This window comes from Mauremys reevesii, linkage group 2 (assembly GCF_016161935.1).
Source record: "Mauremys reevesii isolate NIE-2019 linkage group 2, ASM1616193v1, whole genome shotgun sequence".
Lineage (NCBI taxonomy): Eukaryota > Metazoa > Chordata > Testudines > Geoemydidae > Mauremys > Mauremys reevesii.
The window spans coordinates 52092206-52113890 of NC_052624.1; the positions used below are offsets into that span (position 1 = coordinate 52092206).

A 21685-nucleotide genomic window follows, 5' to 3' on the forward strand; every position below is an offset into this window, starting at 1 on the left:
AAACCTGAACATCTTTTTCAGGGTCACTGCTTCCATCCCCATCCTTCCACCTTCCACCCATCACCCACATGTAGGAGCAAACAATACAGGTCTGTAAGTGTGGCCCGTACTGTTTGCTCCTACCTACATATCTTTACATTTGACTATATTAAAATGCATCGTTTTGTGCCCAGAAATATATAAGAAAGATGCAAAAGGAGGAAAGAGAATAAAAATATTTGGAAGTAAAATACACATTTTTCATAGAAGTATCTTTTTCGGGAGCTTAGCCATAGGAAACAAAATCAGTAACAGAAACCAGTTGTGTAAATAGCAGGAGTACTTCACATATTTGCATTTCAAAACCAAAAAAATCTGGAATAGATATATGTTGACTTTTTTCAGATTCTTTTTCTAGCGTCTGTCAGAGACACCCCCTCCAGCCCTATTACGGTGTGCGCCCAAAGCTTTAAATACAATAATGCAGACATCAACTGTTCTCAAGCATGCTTCACTTGTTATGGAGGAAAAAGGTGCCAAAATGCTAGAGAAACAGAAAACACATTTGTTGAATAACCTCAGGCTTTCAGTGAGCCTTCTAGGATACATATTTAGACAAACAAAGGCTAGATGGTGTATAACGCTTAATAGGGCATGTTTAAGTGATATTTAGTATGATCAACATCACTTGTGCTATGTTTTTCCAAATGTATTATGAAAAAATCTCAAACTTGACAGGGTAAGACAGAGTTAGAAAGAGATCATGTTATGCAGATATAAAAGTGCATACAACAGTACAATTATAAGGAGATTATTCATTCTTTTCTTAAAGTTCCAACTATACAGACAGACACACAGATGTTCAAGTTAATAAACAGTGATTACCTCAAGGCAGCAGTTTTTCCATTTTTGTGAGTACATGTAACCTGCCGGGTCTGATATCCAATCTGTATATCCCAATATTTGTTGTCTTGTCTGTTCTGTCTATTCCGATTCCTCTTTTTCTTAATAAGCTCCTGAGCTTCAGGATCCCGTACTCCTTTTTCTCGGTCCTTCTCCTTTTCTTTGTTCTTCCCTCGTTTCCTTGCTTGCCTTATATGTCTTGAGTGGGGCACTGAGCATGTACTCCAGGGTCCCACATTCAAGCTATGCATGCTTTCTTCAGTAGTACATGGGGTAGAGTGACAGATCTGAAATTCAGTCAGGTTAGGGCAGGCAGAGCCACCAAACTGAGATGGAGCAACAATGTGACGAGTTCGATGCTGAAGCCCATTGCCACAAGTCTTGGAACATTCTGACCAGGGAGAGAACTCTGCCACAATACAGTCCTGGCGGCAAGGGATGAGGCATGCCTGTTCCAGGCGTGGCTTTGGTTCAAAGTACTCACATATGACATCCTCAGCAGAAACCCCATTTGATTTTTGGACACAAGTTACGTCTCTCATCTGGATTCCTTCTTCTCCTTTGATGCATTCCACTGGTTTTTCAAGATTCCTTGAAATAACTGGCTGGCACTGATTCCAGTTGCCCAACTGCCAATCATACAGTTCTTTGTGCCAATCACAAACCCTGAAACAGTTCTGTTGGTTCTCAGGCCTCTCTATCTGTTTACAATTTGTGGGCAGCGTTGTCCATCCTTCCACATGAGCACACCATACTGCCCGTGTTTGGATACCACCTGGACCACATTCATCTCCCATACATCTTCCCCATGGACCTAGGAAACAAGATGAAAGCCACTTTCATATTTTACATTTAATTTCTGCTTAATTATTAAACTCAAGATACAGCGAGAAAGCGCAAGAATCAAGAGCGTATTCTTTTCCAATAGCCCTACAAAGTAGGATCTTCGTATGATCTGTGGGAAAGAAAAGTTACTGATTTTCACCTATTACAGAGTACAATCTCAGAGCGCCTATGTAACAGAACAAGTGAGGGACTATCCATCTGTTTTCTGGTCTTTTTTGTGATTATAAATGGATTTTATTACATAGTTTTCTTTTTATGTTGAGTAATTAAAATATTTATGCTCCTGGAGTTCATCAGGGATTGATCACATCAGAATTACGACATTATACAATTAATTTGTCAAGATTTGTTTTGCCATCAAAATGGGAGAAAGGCTTCCCCACGATATGTGTAAATAATCTCAGCTCCAACCTACAGGCAAACTCTTCTGGAGATCAGATTTTGCTTTTCTGTCTAGCTTTTCCAATGCAACCCAACTTCATAGTCACATGCTACATAGTTCTCATTTTTCTAAATGGTGTCAAATAAAGAGAATAACATAAAACAAAAATCTGAAAAACGGTGGTCATTGCAGGTGATGAGAGACCTATTTTGCCAACTTTTAAATCCTCCCCATACTACTAAAAAATAAAGGAAGCAGAGTAAGTAAGCCAGTGTTTCTCAAACTGGGGCCGCCACTTGTGTAGGGAAAGCCCCTGGCGGACCGGGCCGGTTTGTTTACCTGTCCGGTCTGCAGGTCCGGCCGATCGTGGCTCCCACTGGCCATGGTTCGTTGCTCCAGGCCAACGGGAGCTGCTAGAAGCAGCAGCCAGTAAGACCCTCGGCCTGCGCCACTTCCAGCAGCCCCCATTGCCCTGGAGCGGTGAACCGCGGCCAATGGGAGCTGCGATCAGCCGGACCTGTGGACCAGACTGGTAAACAAACTGGCCTAGTCCGCCAGGAGCTTTCCCTACACAAGTGGCAGCCCCAGTTGGCCACTGCTTCCAGTAGCTCCCATTGGCCTGAAGCAGCGAACTGCGGATGGGGCAGGGCTTTCCCTACACAAGCGGTGGCCCCAGTTTGAGAAACACTGAAGTAAGCCTTTGTTCTGAGTAACTCATGAAGAGTCCTAATGAAATATATATTCAGAGATGAAGTCTTACCAGTTCATGGAAATTTACAGAATGATAGAAATAAGTGATGAAAAAGAGATAGTAGGTCTACATTGGGCATACTTGTTTAGACTAATAACAAAACAATTAGAATTATCATGGATTTGAAAGCTTACAATATAAACGGTTTCTATGGTTTTAAAAAAAGGCACAATATCCAACAGGGCAAATTCACAAAAATCCACAAGTTACATAAGGGGAGGACTGTCACTGTGTTTATTATGAAAGCTACTGCCTGTTATTTTTCTGAGTTTTGACAAATTGATCAAAAGTGGAAAAGATGCCATTTCTGTCTGCCGAAATTGCAAATCTGAACTAAGGGTGAAATGTTATGATATTCAGGTATATAAAATCTCAGCTATGATGTTATTATTACAGTCACAAAATGAAAGTCAGACTTTTTGCATAGGTGTCTTGCTAAAACAAAGTATGAAATATGCACAAGATTATATTACAACTAAAAAATAAACCTGTGCTGAATTTAATCCTGCTAACTTTCTGTTGAAAAGTTGAAACAATACTGACCTCAGTGTGCATATACTTATGTTCTCATAAGTTATCCTATGTACTCAGTAAAACATTGTTTTTAATTTTTGTTTCACTCCACTGTGGAAGAGGAGAAAGTCAGGCTATGTAGCAAAATTACAATCACAATTTCTCCATAGTACAAATATCCACCACCAAACACAAATCTTATAAAACCAGATGGCTATCTAAAACGTCCTTTCTTTGACAGAAAAGTTCCAGTGTCCATGCACACAATGGAGGCCAGACAATGCAATCCTTATTTATCTGAATGACCCCACTGATCATAATGAGACTATTTGCATGAGTAAAGTTATAGGATTTGCAAGGTTGAGCCCTTGTGACAGTGATAAAGAATTTTTTTTTCCATTCAGGAGTTTGGAGACCTCCTATCACTGACTCCCACAGACTTCAAAAACTTCCATTGGGAATGTTGCCTGTGACTCTAACATTAACTTCAGTGGGAGTGTTGGGAGCAGACTTATGGTAAGACATGGCACTTAGTCTCTGTAGCCCTTGCTAGTGTACTTTTGAACAGACTCTTGATTACAATACACTGCACTGTAGTTGAACAGTTTGCTTATGGATATTAAAACCTGAGCATTACATATATGATAGCAATGCCAGCTGGCAGCCAGATTCAGCACGTGAAAACTCCTTTACTGTTTTCTGCAGATTAAGTTTGAATTAGGGTTTCCAAGGTTTAGCTAGATACCCAGAAAAATAAATGCATGTTTTAAGTACAAATACATTTCTGTTCCCATTTCAGTAAGATTACCCTAGTTTATCTCTAACCAGCCTTCCACAAATGACATAATCATCGTTGTATTCATTTTATTCTAAGTATATTTACACTGAGCACAAAGCGATTGCATTTCCTCAGAAAATTGCATGGAGTTCTATTTAAGAACACCAACCAAGTCTAAAGGAAAAGAATAAAAACCAACTAAAGCAAGGATAGTAATACAATCACAACTGAACATAAAGCTAACTCATTCAACTTGCAGACTGGAAACTCCTGTCTTATCACATTACTGCACCTTGTATATACACCATATGTATCCAATTAAGAGAGACTCTTTTAAAGATCAGATCTTTGTCACTAAACTCCAGATGAAGGGTGAAATAATCAAGTATTTAAGAGAGAGTGTACCATATTTAAACGTTGTTCTTGACAGCTGAGCATTGCTGGCCCAAATAAATCTCATGTTCATACTAATCTAAATGCTAAAAATTGTAGTTAGGACATTAAATGCAAACTGCAGTAATGTAAATGTGAAAAATGGTAAAAATGCTGTATTAGAAGATGATAAATGGGCTCTGCATTTATCTGTGGAAAGGTATGAACTAACTCCACAATTTCAGCTGCACCTTCTACCACTGCTATGCTGTCAATGGTTTTAACGCAGCCATAAAATCTGCTGTTGGCTAAAAGATGGCGCAAAAGGAGTTAGAATAAAAGAATATGAAGACAAAACAAAAAACAACACAATATCTTGTCTATTTTTAAAAGTTCTAAGCATAGAAGACAAATGGAAAATGTATTAGTTCTGTGTGGGTTTGGTTTTTGGGGGGGGGGTGAGAGGTATAAAATTTAAAATGGCTTCCTCTTAAAAACGAATATTTGAAAGTTTTAACTTCATCAAGTGGGTGAGAACCAAAGGGACAACTCACATACATCAAGTGAAGCGCAGCACAATGTTTGCAGGAGTGGGACCCTTGTAAATTTCATCTCCTAAACATTCAACTGCATGGGCCAGTATTTCGACAAGCTTTCATGAAAATGTATTAATTTGGCTAAGGAAAAAATGTTGTAATTTGTTGCAAATGAATTGTATCTCAGGGCAACTGCCCTCAAAACTTCCTAAATCTGTAAATATCCACGACAAGAAGTTTCACAAATTTTCTTGTGGGTGAAATTATGACTTTTCACTCATGTTTATCTAGCTATCAATCTTAGGCCTTAATTATGTCTGAAGGGGAAGAAAAGTACAAAATCTCAATGGAAGGGGAGAGAGAAGAATCATATGAACAAAAATCATGAATCAGGTCCTCCAAATCATGAGATTTAAAAATAATAAATTTGGGTCTCTGGTTTATAAGCCTTTAAAATTCACATTTACAAGCTTTACAACCATGAGAGCTTGATATATAGTATTTTTATTAATATTTTTTAAAATTACTGGCTCATATACCATTATGATCATTGAGTCTGACCTCCTGTACATTGCAGGCCACAGAACCTCACCCACACACTCCTGTAATACACCCATAACCTCTGGCTTAGTTACTGAAGTCCTCAAATCATGATTTAAAGACTGCATGTTACAGAGAATGCACCATTTACACTAGTTTAAACCTGCACGTGACTCATGTTCTATGCTGCAGAGGAAGACGAAAAAACCCAAGGTATCTGCAAATCTGAACTGGGGAAAATTCCCTGCCACCCCGAAATATCGTGATCAGTTAAACCCTGAGCATATGGGCAAGACCCTCCAGCCAGACACCTGGGAAAGAATTATCTGTAGTAACTCAGAGCCCTCCCCATCTACTGTACCATCACAGGCCATTGGAGATATCTGCTAGCAGTCACAGACTGGCCACATGCCATTGTAGGCAGTCTGATCATACTATCCTCTCCATAAACTTATCAAGTTCGGTCTTGAAGCCACTTAGGTTTCTTTGCACCCCACTGCTCCCCTTGGAAGGGCTGTTCCAGAACTTCACTCCTCTGATGGTTAGAAAGCTTCATCTAATTTCAAGAATAAACTTGTTGATGGCCAGTTTATAGCCATTTGTTCTTGTGTCCACATAGGTGCTTAGCTTAAATAACTCCTCTCCCACCCTAGAATCATAGACTATCAGGGTTGGAAGGGACCTCAGGAGTCATCTAGTCCAACCCCCTGCTCAAAGCAGGACCAATCCCCAACTAAATCATCCCTATAATGTACTTATAGAGTGCAATCATATCCCCTCAGCCTCCTTTTGGTTAGGCTAAACAGCTCAAGCTCCTTGAAGTCTCATCCTATAAGGTAGGTTTTCCATTCCTCAGATCATCCTAGTAGTTTCCAGTTTGAATTCATCTTTCTTAAACAATGGAGATCAGAATTCCACACAGTATTCCAGATGAGATCTGACCAGTGCCTTGTATAAAAATACTAATACTTCCCTGTCTCTATTGGAAATACTTTGCCTGATGCATCCTAGAGTTGCGTTAGCCTTTTTCACAGACACATCATGTTGGCGGCTCATAGTCATCCTGTGATCAACCAAAACACCCAGAGAGATTCTCCAGGAACAAGGACTTTAAAGAAAAACACCAAATATCACAAAACACATGATAAAATCATTAAACTGGCAACACTACCATTCTGGAAGTCCATGAATCCTTCTTATGCTAAAGGAATGTCCAATGGTTTAAATATTATTAAACTAGGCTGAAATGACTGCTGCTTCATTACATTATAATGTGACTACTTGGTGAAAGAACACCTAGAGAATCGGTGGCTTCCAGACCATCATGAAGATAGAACACCCCAGAGCTGAGGTTTTCTTTGATATTTTCTTCACATTTAGATTCGTGTGGCCTCTCAGAGTTTAATCCAGAAAACATTATTGTGATGGGATCGGTCACAGAGACCCCTTTGGGACTGTTACCTGATGTGCTGAAACTACCTCTGAGTCAATTTTCCCTGCCAGCTTGGGACTCCAGAACCCTGCCTCACTGAGCCAGACATGCTAGTCTGCTGCAACAGAGACCCAAGTCTGGTCCACGCCCTCAAAGCTGTAGGCTTTAACCAAAAACTGCTCAGCAAGTCACCGATCGCCAGCACCCAGACACCCAGTTCCCAATGGGATCCAAACCCCAAATAAATCTGTTTTACTCTGTATAAAGCTTATACAGGGTAAACTCAAATTGTTCGCCCTCTATAACACTGATAGAGAGAAATGCACAGCTGTTTGCTCCCCCTGGTATTAATCACTTACTCTGGGTTAATTAATAAACAAAAGTGATTTTATTAAGTATAAAAAGTAGGATTTAAGTGGTTTCAAGTAATAATAGACAAAACAAAGTAAGTTACCAAACAACATAAAACAAAAGCACACAAGTCTAAGCCTAATATATTTAAGAAACTGAATACAGATAAATCTCCCCTCAGAGATGTTCCAATAAGCTTCTTTCACAGACTAGACTCCTCCTTAGTCTGGGCTCAATCCTTTCCCCATGGTACAGTTCTTGTTAGTTCCAGCTCAGGTGGTAACTAGGGGATCTCTCATGACTGGCAACCCCCTTTGTTCTGTTCCACCCCCTTTTATATATTTGGCACCAGGCAGGAATCCTTTGTCTCTCTCTGGGTTCCCACCCTTCCTTCTAAATGGAAAAGCACCAGGTTGAAGATGGATTTCAGTATCATGTGACATGTTTACATGTCCTGTGAAACTTCATTACTCACTGCCTGGCACCCAGGTATACAGGAAGGTTTATAAGTAAACAGAGCCATTTACAACCAATTGTTCCAATTAATGGGAGTCATCAAGATCCTAAGCCACCATTAATGGCCCACACTTTGCATAATTACAATTGGACCTCAGAGTAATACTTCATATTTCTAGCTTTAGATACAAGAATGATACATTCATACAAATAGGATGAACACACTCAGTAGATTATAAGCTTTGTAGTGATACCTTATAAGAGACCTTTTGCATGAAGCATATTCCAATTATATCATATTCACACTTATAAACATAATTTCCATAAAACATATGGAATGCAACTTCACAATTATATTTCATGGTGAGGGCGGGGGGGGGAAGTATTCCTTTGTTTTATACTCATTATATTTTCTGTTTGTATGATGTTGACCTTCAAGTCAAGCTCCAAGTATGCCATCCTCTACAAGAGGAAGGCTCCTTCCAGACCCCACCCCTCCAGTAATCATCTTACATCTTGAAGCATGAGTTTTAGCACAATACTATTCCTATATACAATGTAAATCTATCCTCTTATTATTTATGCTTACCAAATACAGTTCTGTGGACTTCACAGCCACTTCTTCTGCAGGAAGGAGTCTCCCCCTCCCCCCACGGAATTCACCCTGCAAGCTAGGAAATTCCCTGAGAACAGATGAAATATTGTTCCACACTAGTACTGTGATCTTCTGTGGGTTCCAAAGCCTTATTCTGTTGATTTATAATTCTACCTTTTACTCTACCTACCTCCAAAATAATTTCAAAACAGAGCTTTTCTTTTTGTAAAAGCCTGCTTGTCCCTTTCTTGTTCCGGTGGGTGGTTTTAGCACCAACAAATGAGCTGTGTAAAAAAGAAACACTATAAAATAGTTCCAAAACCAAATTATGCAAACAATAACTACTAGACAGTCATTCCTATCTCCTAAAATAAGCTTGACTGTAAAATATGTCTACGTCCTTTAAATAAGCTCCTTTGTTTTCCCCTACTGGATTAAAAGAAGGTTGTTTATGGAACTGAAAATCCCCAGCGCAAAAGAACCATGAGCTGCACAAACCAATAACTTAGTAATGTACTGTAGCCTATTTGCTGAACTGCACTTTTCTGCTTTCACTCTGAAGTAACATACAATTTTATAAATTGATTGCTGGTGAATACCAACCAATCATATTTATGTGAACCGCTGAGAAGAACTGCTTGTGTGTGTGTTTTGGATCATGAAGTCAAAGGACACTTAAGAATGGTGGCAAATTTGACCTATATGTTTTACTTGCATCTGTTAGCAAAGTTCATGGAATTCTTTATACATTTAAAAAAAATATTGCAGCAGAAAAAACAAACAAACTCTAAAATCACAAACTTGTGTGGTTTTTGTGATAGATGAAATTTAAAAAACAGAAATAGTTTTCATGATATAGATTCCAAAGAACTGTCTCAAACAAGAGTGAGAAAATAACATTTAAATGTTAGACTAGTTTAATCTTCGGTGTAACACCATTGGCTTTAATAGAATTATTCCAGAGATGAATTTGGGTCATTTTACCAATGTTCTTTTGCACCAGGATGCAATAATGTATAGAACAAAAAAGGATAGATACATAGCACAAGGTTGGTTGGAAAAAACACATGCTTATATGCACTTAGTGTTCACACACAGGACATTTATGACTAAGTTTACTGAAAATATTGGCACCACAGATTAACAATAAATGCAAGGTAATAATGATCCATATTAGGGGAACATCTTGTAGAGAACATGTGCCTGCTGAAACATGGTTGTATAATAAATGGATCAATACTGAAGTTAATATTGCAGATTATTGGTTTAATACATTTTTACATTAATATACGTTTTATATCTTAGTATGTTTTGAACAAATGTGATCTTGAGTGCTGTTTTGCATAAAGGTACCAAATTTCAATAGGGTAATGGGTCAGAAAGCACTCTGTGTGGGGGAATCCCATTTAAGTGGATAGTAAATTTGTTTGTGGAGCCCCACAGGACAGTGCTAGGTTGGGAGAGGCAATCAGCACATTGCTGCTGAAAGTACACCTAATTTATATAGGTCTAATAATTTCCATCCCTACAGTGGCTGGCTGGCTCCCACTCCAATTTTATGCCCCAATACATACCACAGTGTGATGTTACAGCTGCTATCAAAATCTCTTGGAGCATGTAAATGACTCATGAGGGAATAAGGTAAATGCTTAATGTATGTATGGTACCCCCCGCCCCGGTTTACTACATTGCAAATAAATAACAATTCACTAATACAGCACTTTTCACTCATAGATCTGAAAGCACTTTAGGAGGGGCTGTACCGTCATCCCCACTTTACAGAGGATGAAACTGTGGGATAGGAAAGTGAAGTGATTTGAAATTTTGTTATTAATCTTTTCAAATCAAGGTGCCTGAATGGTGCATCCAATTAGATGCAGTGGATCTGGCCCATGAGGAGTTCCCCTGAGTTGGAGAATCCTCTGCTGGCAAAAATCTGTGTTCTTACGCTATGATTCTGGCACCCAGCATAGGGGAAGCATCAGGGGAGAAAAGGGGCTTGAATAAACGTGTTTCTATGCTGTGGCAGCCTCCAAATGCTGGAATAATCCCTGGGGTTACTAGCTGGTGATGTAATTTAGAGCAGCCTTGGAGATGCTCTAATCTATCTGAGGGACCATCTCCAGGATTGGGGAGGGAGGTTGGAAAGGGCTTCTATGCACTCCCCCTTCTCTCATTAAAATTCAGAATCTGCAACAGGGAGTCAGGCTTTCCCAGCATGATGTCTACTGGTAGCAACAAAAACATCAAATCCCAAAAATTCCTAGAAATCTTTATGTGTAAGTACTGCATTTGGGATGTTATATAAAAGAACCAAGGGTTTAAATGATCGAAGGGCAAAGGTTATTATTTAAAGTATGAATTTTTGTGACTTCTGAAGTTTTCATGCTCATTTTCAATGGAATGTGAAGAAAACTAAAGGCATTTATGTCATAAATCAATATCTAAAATTTATTTTCCTATTTGAAAATGTAAGAGATTAATGGTATGTAACTAGAGGAATGTATGTGAAAGTTATTTTTTTTTAATTACAATTAATGTACAGACTGCCTGCTATCTACATAGATATTTTTGAAAACCTGCATTTAGAAATGTTCTAACGTATATTTGTCTTAGAGAGTATTACCAACCTTTGGAAACCTTTACAATCGCTCATAAATATGTAGTTAGTTTTATTTAAACAAAAATTATATCATTTTATTTATTAGACAGACCACATTGGATATTAGAAATTTTAGTTTTGGAATAGCTTTAATAAATAATAATCACAAATAATGTATTCTGAGGTCCTGCTCCTGCATGACTTCAGAGGTCCTCTATGCTAGCGTAGGGGATCTGCCAGTACACAGCTCATTGCAGGACGAGAGCCAAAGAAAGCAAACCTGTGCACTATTCATCTGCCTGGAATGTGAGGTGTATGATATATGTTCATTTGGCAGCTGAAATTGCCACTTTGTTATACATCCATTGGAACTAAAGGATACAAACCTGATAGCTCATAATAGCAAAACATTCCTCTTTTGATCTGTGAAAAGAAAACCTATTTTAAATACAGTAAGTTTCCTAATCATTAGTAAATTTAACAGGTAGTATTAATTTAGAGCTAGGTGAACTTCAACCAGATGACTCATCTCACAAGCATTTACCGACCATGCCTCAGTGAGAGTTACTATAAAGTTAGTTTCACAGTTCATCCTGAAAATTTGGTATTTCATTGGGTGTAAGTTTAGTAGTTAATTTTTAAACTCAAACTTAATGTGGAAGAAATCATTTCAAATACATTTCTAACCTTATAAGGAATCGCATGGCAGAAACAACTGCGGGAAAAATAATAAAATGGTACTTTCCTTTTGAAAATAATTTCTGGGTACCTGTCTTACTTCAGCACACTGATCTATTTTCAGTTATATGCTATTTTGGTATTTTGAGTGTCTTCAGTAACTCAAAACTTGCTTCTAAATGTGTACTTTTAATTCTGTGAGACTAATACCTCATATTAGCACATGCAAATAGAATCTGTAGATGTACAATTCTGTAAATAACAGGTAAAGCACATTTTGTGCATGCAAAAGTTTGAAGGAATGTAAACGTAGAGTTTGTTTTTAGACAACTGTCTCAAGATGAAAGAGAATGAATCAATAAATTTATTTAATCACACCTATGAGGCTTCTAAGTCAAGATCTCATAGAGTATCATAGTGATGACTTAACTAGAAATACCAACACCGCAGATAGAAAAAAATAGATAAAATGTGCATATTTTGTTATGATTTTATAACGCTACATATGCTCTGGTAACCATTCTGATATGCATTATTCACAATGTGTCATAATATATTATTGTATCTGGCAAGTGTCATAATGAATGACTAGTTGTGCTATAACTGTATTAATCACATTATACTTAAGGCAACCTTGGTTATCTTGCCATCCTTCTTGGAAACCAGAGCAGCAGATAATATTCCTGTCACTTGAATGAAGACCATATTGAAGCTGAATTGTCAATTTACAGCAGTGGGAATAAACTTTAATAATGTATGAAAAAGCTCGATAGAACAGCTCTATAACCATAGTCATCACAGTAAGGGAACGAAAGCCAAACAGATGGTGAGAGGAAAAAGAAGTGAGCATCTGACTATTTAGAAGTCCACATGCATTTAATTCAAATGCTGTTGGTCTGTTAGCTATGGCAACCTACTCCTGGTAACGGGATGCAAAGCATGTATGTTTTAGGATTACAGGTTAAAATCTAATAATCTATTTTTTATTTATGTAACTTCTAATCTAATTGTATAATATATGCGAGAGAGAACAACATTACAAAAATAACTTCATTCAAATAACTTTATTAAGGATGTAAAGCCAAGCTAGTAAATGCCAGAATTAACACCAAGCCAAAGAGACTGAAGAGATAGCACATGAAGTGCATACTATAGCGTTTCTTTGCATGATGAGCCAAGCAGCACTGCAGGTACTTTTTACATGGGAGGAGGAGGAAGATAAAGAAAATTTAGCAGAGACTGTGAATTAACCTCAGAAGTACTATAGCTCCAGTAAAAAAAACAAAAAAAGAAGTATGAGAGGCCTTTGTAATCATAATCAAAGGCAATAATACTGCATACTGCATGTGACTGATTTAATGTTGTAAGATCAAACATATGAATAAGGAGGACTGCAATAAAAAATGAACAAGTGATATACAAACAGCTGCAGGAAACTGATTTAGCTTTAAAAGAAGTTATAGACATTTGTAGAAAAATGAAATTAGCAAAATACAGCTTTATGCTAATTAATCCAACAGGAGCTAGACCATGTGGTATCATTTAAAACGAAACCTAGAAATGAAAGCAACCAAAGTAACAATTTAAATGGGAGTCCAGACTCCTGCTCAGAACAAGTTCAGATATTATAATGATTAAAATGCTAGGAGACTGGCCTAGAGCTGCCACCATTGCTATTACCTGGAACAACTACAACAGTGGTGGGGAATTTTAAGAAAATATGTCTAGCATAGCCAACCTTCAGACAACATTGTCCTACATGCTATTGGAGCTGCTCTTGTTGTACATTCTTTGGGCACTCTATGCCTTGCTGAGGTGGTATGGGGTAGCAGTCCAGATTGCACTGATCATGGTTGAGGCAATGTGCTGTTTGTGGACAAAAACATTTTTGTATTGGCAGGGGCAGCTCTAGCAATTTTGCCACCCCAAGCAGGGCGGCATGCCGCGGGGGGCGCTCTGGCGGTCGCCGGTCCCGCGGCTCCGGTGGACCTCCTGCAGACGTGCCTGCAAAGGGTCCGCAGGTCCCACGGCTCCGGTGGAGCATCCACAGGCGCGCCTGCGGGAGGTCCACCAGAGCCGCCTGCCGCCCTCCCTGCGACAGGCAGAGCGCCCCCCCGCAGCATGCCGCCCCAAGCACGCACTTGGCGCGCTGGGGTCTGGAGCTGGCCCTGTGTATTGGGAAAAAAATTGCTGCTTTTGGACACACTTCAACCACAGTTGTTTTACCGCATGGAGATGAGCATGTCATGAACGGGTCACAAAAGCACAGCTGTACTTGTGGCATTAATGTGCCCTAATTTGTTATGCAATCAGTTCATTTCATGTTGTAAATCGAGAATCAGACAGGAGGTTGGTAGAATTTATTTACATGAAACTCTTCATTGTAACTGTAGTGATTTTACAATGTAATTTGTCATTTGTGATGCTTTGCTTTTTTACAGTAATCTCTGCAAAAGACAATAGTTAAGATTCTCTCTAAGCTGTGGGAGGATTAATATTTATTTTTGTTAGGGAAGAGGGAGTTAGGTGAATTAACCATTAATAAGAGTTTATTTTGAACTTTTAGGGAACTGTTACAATGAGGAAAAAGCTCCAAGATAAAGACACCCCAGGCTGACAGCAAAATGATTTGTAGATACCCTAACAAATTATTGTATTTCCCTAATGCTTTGGGATTGTGTTTTCCAGGTTGAGCAGATTGACGTGCACTACCTCTGTGCGAGCTATCGCACTAAAACGACAGTATAACTGGGGGAAAGCATGGGCAGCAGGTTGGGTGAGCTACCCGAGTACAAACCTGCCTAGACCTCTGGGTATGTACCCAAGCAGGTGGCCCGAGCCACCATCTGCACTAGCTGCAGCTACAATGCAGTTTGTAGCACTCTAGCTCGAGCATAGCTCATGCTTGTCTGTCAACCTGAGCTGAGACGCATGCTCCCAGCCAGTGTAGAGTCTAGTCATGCCATTAGGGTGAGAATGGCATTCACAACTACTGAAAATAGAGCAAACTACTACATTCCTTACTCTGCTTTAGGTGTTAATGTGATCAGAAATTAAAGGAGAAACACGGACCCACAAACTCAAATCCTGGATAATAAGTGAAGGTGGATAAAAGGCTTTCAGATGCTTTTCCTTTTTTTAGAAAAATGTGTGCATCTTTTCTGTAGTTTGTAAATCTTAAAGTATAGGGCCTAATCTTATTCCTATTCAGATGAATGAAAATTTTGCCACTGACTTCAATGGGAACAGGTTTGGACGCATACTGTGTTTTTGATTAGGGATCTCAGTTTATCATCAGAAACTGAGATCTGGACGAACAAGATAGCGAGCAGCCTAGCTATTATTTAATTTTTAGTATTTAAAGGGGAATGTATTTAGTGAGCCTCTGGAAGACAGATTAGTAGAAATCTACTTTCCTTTAGTTTAGAGGGAAGTGACTATGACCCTTAAAAAAAATTGCAGACTTAGACAATTATTAGCTTTATGGGAAGCCTGCAGAGAAGGGTAAAGGGATGGGGTGGATTAAGGTGATGCAGGAGTGGGCTAGGTAAAGTCAAAAAGATACAGGACAAAAGTCACAGGTTACAATTCTAGGCCGAGCAGCAAATCTCAAGAGGAGTCAAAAAGCCACAGATCAAGGAGTCACTAGAGGACTCGGGAGACACAATTCAGAATATAAAGTGCAGCCCCTGATAGCTGAACCAGTCAAGCAGCAGAAGAAAACAGCAGGCGGCAGAGAATGAAATATCTAGTGTCAGAGCAGCAGCCAAATCAGGTATAGATGTGGTATGTGAAGCTGTAGTAAAGTAAGCATGGGTATATTGTAGTGTATTTATACTATCTGTATTTACTTTAAATATTTGTGGTGATAAAGAAGAATGAATTTTATTTGGGGCCAAGAACTTTTGTGACATTAGCAGAATGTGAAAGATGAAAAAGGAAAAGCTCCTGGGTATCAACAATGTATGTACATTGCATACTGCAATACGATGAGGGATGCTAGCAAAATGCCTAAATGCTGGATATATTCTTGATAGTTCATTTACACAAAATTTGCCATGTTGCCAAAATGGGCACAGCAGAGTAATGTTATGACAAATATAAGGGTGCTGTTTAATAAAAGTTAATGCTGTTTGGGGATCTCTCACTAGCTGGTGTTTCTGTACAACTTTTTTGATTAAGTGCTCTCCAATAAGGGACTGTCTGGAATGGTCCAGGCAGGAACATGAAGATGGCTAATTATGGTTACCTACCAGCTTTATGGGAAGTTAAGAGGCACTGCCAGAACTATTAGCTCTCACGACACTGACTCAGTCACCCAGACAGCCCTCTGCAGTGGATTGACCAGGAGGGGTCAAAGCCACTAACACTTGAAGAAGACTGCAGGAAAAGAAAGAACATGTGCCAGCTTTAAAAGGACACCTTCTTGAGGGTGTGGGGGGAGAACCAGACAGACACAGAGATACAGGAACACTCAGGGGTGTCAGAAAGAGACAAGTATGTCCAGGTCACCATTATGGGACAGCAGAACTTTAGGTTAAAAAACAGACACATGTACAGGTAGTTTTAACATCCTTTTTACACTAATTCCTTGTTCCAGTGGGGAGATATAAATATTTTAAGAATTTTATTGGTCAGTATATTGCTGGTAACAGGTTCCTGAAGGGAGGAAACACTGGTGCCTGAAACCTAGTCAGGTGTGCAGGGTGATTGGTATACCGGGGATGGTGCAGCAAGGTCCTGGTCTAAGAAAGGGAGAATTCTGAGATCAACCCTCATACAAGTAAGCAAGAGGCCTAACACCTGAGAGAGCTACATTTAGAAAGACCAGAAAGGGTACAGAGATACCACTAGCCATGTAATAGTGCTAGATGTATTTTCATTATATATATTTAGGTGTGTATTTTTTAAGCATTTGTATTGTATAATTCCACTGGAGACTCCTACAGCACATTTTTAACATGGCATCTAAGAAACCTGCTATAATGAATGTCCAGGCAATAAGGCCCAATTGATAGATACATGTTTACTTTTTTGCATCTTTCTCATCCTTCTCAGAATCCCTTGGATATGCCATCATTTGCTGAATGTATTGTGTTTGCACATTGACACTCCATTTGCCAGACATATCCCCTTAGAACAGTGCCATGGATCACCTTGAGAATATCTTTTCTTTGTAACACTTTTGTCTTTCTTATCGCTCTTTCTGGACACAGCAGACAAGATAGTGTCAACATCAAAGAAAATGGATGCAAAGCACAGAAAAAAGGGCAAAAAGAAAGGGATTTCCAGAGTATTAAAATGGTAGTCAGCAATTAGTAACTAAAAGCAGAATAATGCACAACTAAATATTTCCTTCTAGGTCAGACACTTATTTACTGATGTGAGGTTGAGGATGCAATCAATGTTACTCTTTAAATTATTCTAAAACTTGAAGAACACACTGATCCTGTTTCTCTAGATGACAAAGAAAATGTGACTGAAAACTAGTTCAGATAAAGATGCTGCAGCTGTTGATTTAGTTGGCCCTCCAAACTGACCATTCCTTGGACTCTAAGGGCTATATTTTTTGAAGAGTCTGACCAAGCGGTCAATGGAAAACAACGTGTGTGTGAAATTGCACAACTAAATGAGTATGCACATGCAAAAGGTCATGTAGATTTTTTAACTAGTCACATGTGCATGCACTTTTCCACATGGAACTTACTCCTTCACTTTTAAAATTTGGGCCAAAAGAGTCTTCTAATGTTCTCTGGGTATATGTATTCCTGATTCTACTGATCCTGAGCCTATTGAGCCTATTAATTGTCAGACCTGTCTGTGGAACTCTTCTGACCCCCCACAAAATGTTACATAAAAATAAAATATATAAAGTAATTGTTAAAATTTGACATAAAAACAAAGATGTTCTCAGATAATGTTTCCCTTACTAAGTACCTCCACTAATTCCACTAAGCACCTAACTATTGGAGCAGCAATGGGCCCATATTTTCAGGACTGGCCCACAACATTTTGGCACCTGAAGTGGGCAACTCAAATGATGCCCCCATGCCTCCTCGCTTTGGACAATACTTTGAAAGGTCTTAGTTCTGCCTTCTTCCTGATCTACTCCTCTCATGGTACTCCTCTGCTACCTACCCCAATGAAGGAGAACTAACAACTTAAAATGCCTTGTTCAAAAATTTTAAGTAACACTTAACTTTCAAACGCCTGAACAGCAAATGTAACTTTTCTTGTCTGCATATAGTAAACACTGGCATTTTTATCTGTTTGAATAGTCAAAGTGGTGCTTTCCATGCCTTCTTGGCATGGCAAAGATTTGAACTGCTTCCTGAAAGTCCACAGTCTGGACCAGCTCATGCTCTATTGAGATGGTTGCAAGGCGGAGCAGCCTCTCCTGTGTCACTGTGGAGCATAGATGTGTTTTTATTAACTTCAGCTTGGAGAAGCTGCGTTCTCCATTGGCAACTGTTACAGGAAGTGTATGCGCAGAGCAACAAAAGCATTTGGAAAGAGGGTGGTCATCTTATTTGTGCACCTATATTCCAGAACAGCCTTTGGAGTTGAGCCTGTTGAAATGTATCTTGAAAGGGCTTTCAGTTCATCACCTAAATCACACGCATCAATATCGCACATGTAATTCTGTGTCAACACTGTCTCTAGTGCTCTGCATTGCTGGTGTAGGTCTTCTTCAGGCATAGTGAGGAGTTTTGGAATATCATACGACATCCCAAATATACTGCTGTGTTCCTTGAGGTGCATGAAACGTTCTCCAACTGACTGGTATTGCACAATCTAGTACCTGGTTAAAGAATTCAACTTTGAATTGTAGTTTGGAGTCTCTTATGGGATTATCCTGTGCCTCGTAATCAAAATGTCGTCTTCTTCAGTGACTCTTATATTCTTGAATGGGTGGGAAAATAGCTTCAGTGTGAAGGTCCTCTGCCAACTTCTGTGCACTCTTCAGAATGTTTTGAAATCCCTCATCTGACCTGTAAGACTGTAGGTATGACTTTGCTTTGTCCAGTTGTTCCATTGCTCCAGATATATCAAGGTCAACACCTTGGAGTCTCTTGCTTACAACATTTATTTCAAAGAATATGTCATGCCACAACACTAAGCCACACAGAAATTTGAAGTTATGAATGTTTCTGGTGATTCCCTTTCCCTCTGCCACTGTTCTCCCACAAACAGTTCTTGTCATAGCATTATCCTCCATAATGGCAACTGTGGCATCATCTATCCTCCCAATTTGGTTTTTGATAGGCTTTATTGTCTCCACTTGACTTTCCCATCATGTGGCACTCAGTGATTTCAGTGTCAGAGAGGATGTTCCCAGATGTTGCTTCAAAATCTGCCATCGATGAGTTGATGTAGAGAAAAAAACATAGCTGCTTTGAATTACATTAAAAAATTCAGCAGCCTCACTAGAAGCTGATGCTGCATCACTGACCACCAAGTTCAATGAATGAGAACGGCATGGGACAAAAAAAGCTCGAGGGTTTAACTCTCGGATCCGTATCTGCACTCCTCTGTTCTTTCCTCTCATGTTGGCACCATTATCGTAGCCCTGACTTCTCATGTCAGCTATCACAATTCCTGTATCTTCCAGCTTTTTAAGAAGCACATTTGTCATAACAGCTCCTGTAGTATCATCAATGTCAATAAATTCTAGAAAAAACTCTGACAGTCACCATTGAAGGGACATTTTCACTAGGTTCTGCTGTTGTTACAAAACGCACCATTAAAGTCATTTGTTCCATATGGCTGATGTCAGGTGTGCAGTCCAGAACAACAGATAAATATCTTGCTGACTTTAGATCTGCCACAATCTTCTGTTTGACTTCTGTTGCCAGTAACTGTATGATCTCATTTTGAATTGTTTTTCCAAGGTAGTGGTGTGTGTACATTTCTTGGGTGGTGACTCTTCTTAGATGCTCCTGGAGTACAGCATCAAACTCAGCCCTCAGCTCCACAATTTTAAGGAAGTTTCCATTGTTTGGCACATACAGCTGATCTGAAATGCCACACAGTGCTAGGTTTTGGGTAGCAAGCATTCTCACAGTGGCAATGAGCCTTTTCAGAACATTTTGCCAGTAAAGAGACTCTGATGCAATCTTCTCTTGATGTTGATCATCTATGGTGGCCTTTAACCTTAGTCTCATCTCAAGCTCTTTCCACCTATGGAATGCTCTCTGGTGATTTGCTGCCTTCTCTTGGCATGCCACATTTTTCCAGTCCTTTGTTCCTGTAGAACCCAATGTGGCTGAAACAGACTGGAAGAGTTTGCTACAAAAACAGTATGCGACATTCTGGGGTTTTGAGTACATAAGCCATGGCCTCTCCACTTTGTCACCATTGGGGATTTCACGCCAGTAATGTGTTGGATGGAAACTTCTATTTTCATTATATTTGGGGAACATGAAGTTTTTCACTTGCTGTGGCCCATGCAGTACAAGGAAGTCCCTCAGGCTGCTGCTCAAGTGGGTCCACAGTCCTGTAGCATCTAGACTTAAGGAACTAAACTCAGCAGCAGCTGTTTCTTGTGCCTCCACCACACTTTTCTTCAGGAATGTGCATAGTTACATCCATTTGAGATAGAGATATGGATGCTGCAGTAGCTGCCAGATCACCTGCATTCTGACTAACTAGAAGATCAGGCATCTCCTCACCACTCACATCCTCACTGGGGCCAGAAGACTCACTGTGAACATTTGTGTCTATTTATTTCAGGAGAGCTCCTTCCTGCTTAGATAGGACAGCTTCCTTTGCTTGCTTGCTTTTTCTGAATGCTGCCCCAGAGGAGCATTTTCTTCTTTCACTCATGACTGCTGTTCTGTGCCAGCTATAGTGGCTCTCAACACTCAATTGAAGGGGACAAATAAGCAGGCTGGTAGCAGGGCCTGAGTGAGGGAAGATATCAGCGTCTTAAGGGCCTAACTGGCTCATAGTACTTCAGTTGATTGCCTGTTCTCCTCAAGACAGTTCAGGGAAGCAGCAGGAAACAGGAAGCTCCCTGAGAAGCTGGTGTTAATCAGTCCAGGCTCCTGGGGGTGCATAAGAGGCTCCTCCTCCTCTCTCTCCCTGCAGCTCCTGTTACTTTCTGTTATTCCCTCTCACCTTTTCTCCTGCTTGCCTGTTATGTCTCTTGTGCCCTTCTTCCTCCAGCACTGTACTCCACCATCTCTGTGCATCTAGAGCAGAGAGAATACATAAGCACCAGCAGCAGACACAATTTTCTACACTCTGGGTCCTAGTGGCACCCCCCCCCCCCACACACACAGTCTGGCACCTGAGGCGGCTACCTCAGTTCGCTTCATGGTAAGGCCAGCCCTGCATATTTTGCTCACCTAACTCATGAGTAGTCCTGTTTTTAATTGGACCACTTGTGTGAATAAGGCAAGGAAAATGTGTCCCATGAAACATAACTTATAGTTACAATATTCCCCAGTGGAGAATCATCACTGCTGCTGTACCTAGGCGCACACTGCTCTATTGTCTCAGAGTGTAAGAGAGCTTTAACTCCCATCTTATAACATCTTATGTTTAATTTCCTTCACTGATTAAATGATATAGTAACTTACACTGATATTACTTTACAATGGGCTCTGATTCTCTCATTGATTACAGGTTTTGACAGAGTGTGGAGTGTATAATTTGTACAGTATAAAATACAGAAAGTAATCTGCATGTTTAATAATTCTTTTAAAATATAATTCCAATTCCTTTGTTCTTCTGCCTACAAAATCTGAAAACTAACTGGTTCAGAACTTGGGGGGAGGAGTGGAAGAGCATCTAAGCTCCTTACAAGTTTATATATTTGTTGTTGTTTATAATTTTTATGTCACTCCTTTGGTTGAACTGATTGCAATTTTTAAACAAACTACATCAGAACTGACAATTTGTATATCACATTTCTGCCCACTGTAATTTGAATTTACAGAGATATAAAACCATGACGATAAGTATTT

General features: G+C 39.6%; 1 protein-coding gene across 16 annotated transcripts in view; it reads right to left on the minus strand.

The window, feature by feature from the left end:
- The window catches only part of THSD7A (thrombospondin type 1 domain containing 7A), a 556843-nt gene that overhangs the window by 210076 nt on the left and 325082 nt on the right, over positions 1-21685 (minus strand). For all 16 annotated transcript variants that reach the window (XM_039524530.1, XM_039524529.1, XM_039524540.1 and 13 more), the window contains one exon: positions 865-1696. In XM_039524530.1, coding sequence (XP_039380464.1) covers positions 865-1696 — 832 coding nt within the window. The remainder of the gene's footprint in view (positions 1-864; positions 1697-21685) is intronic.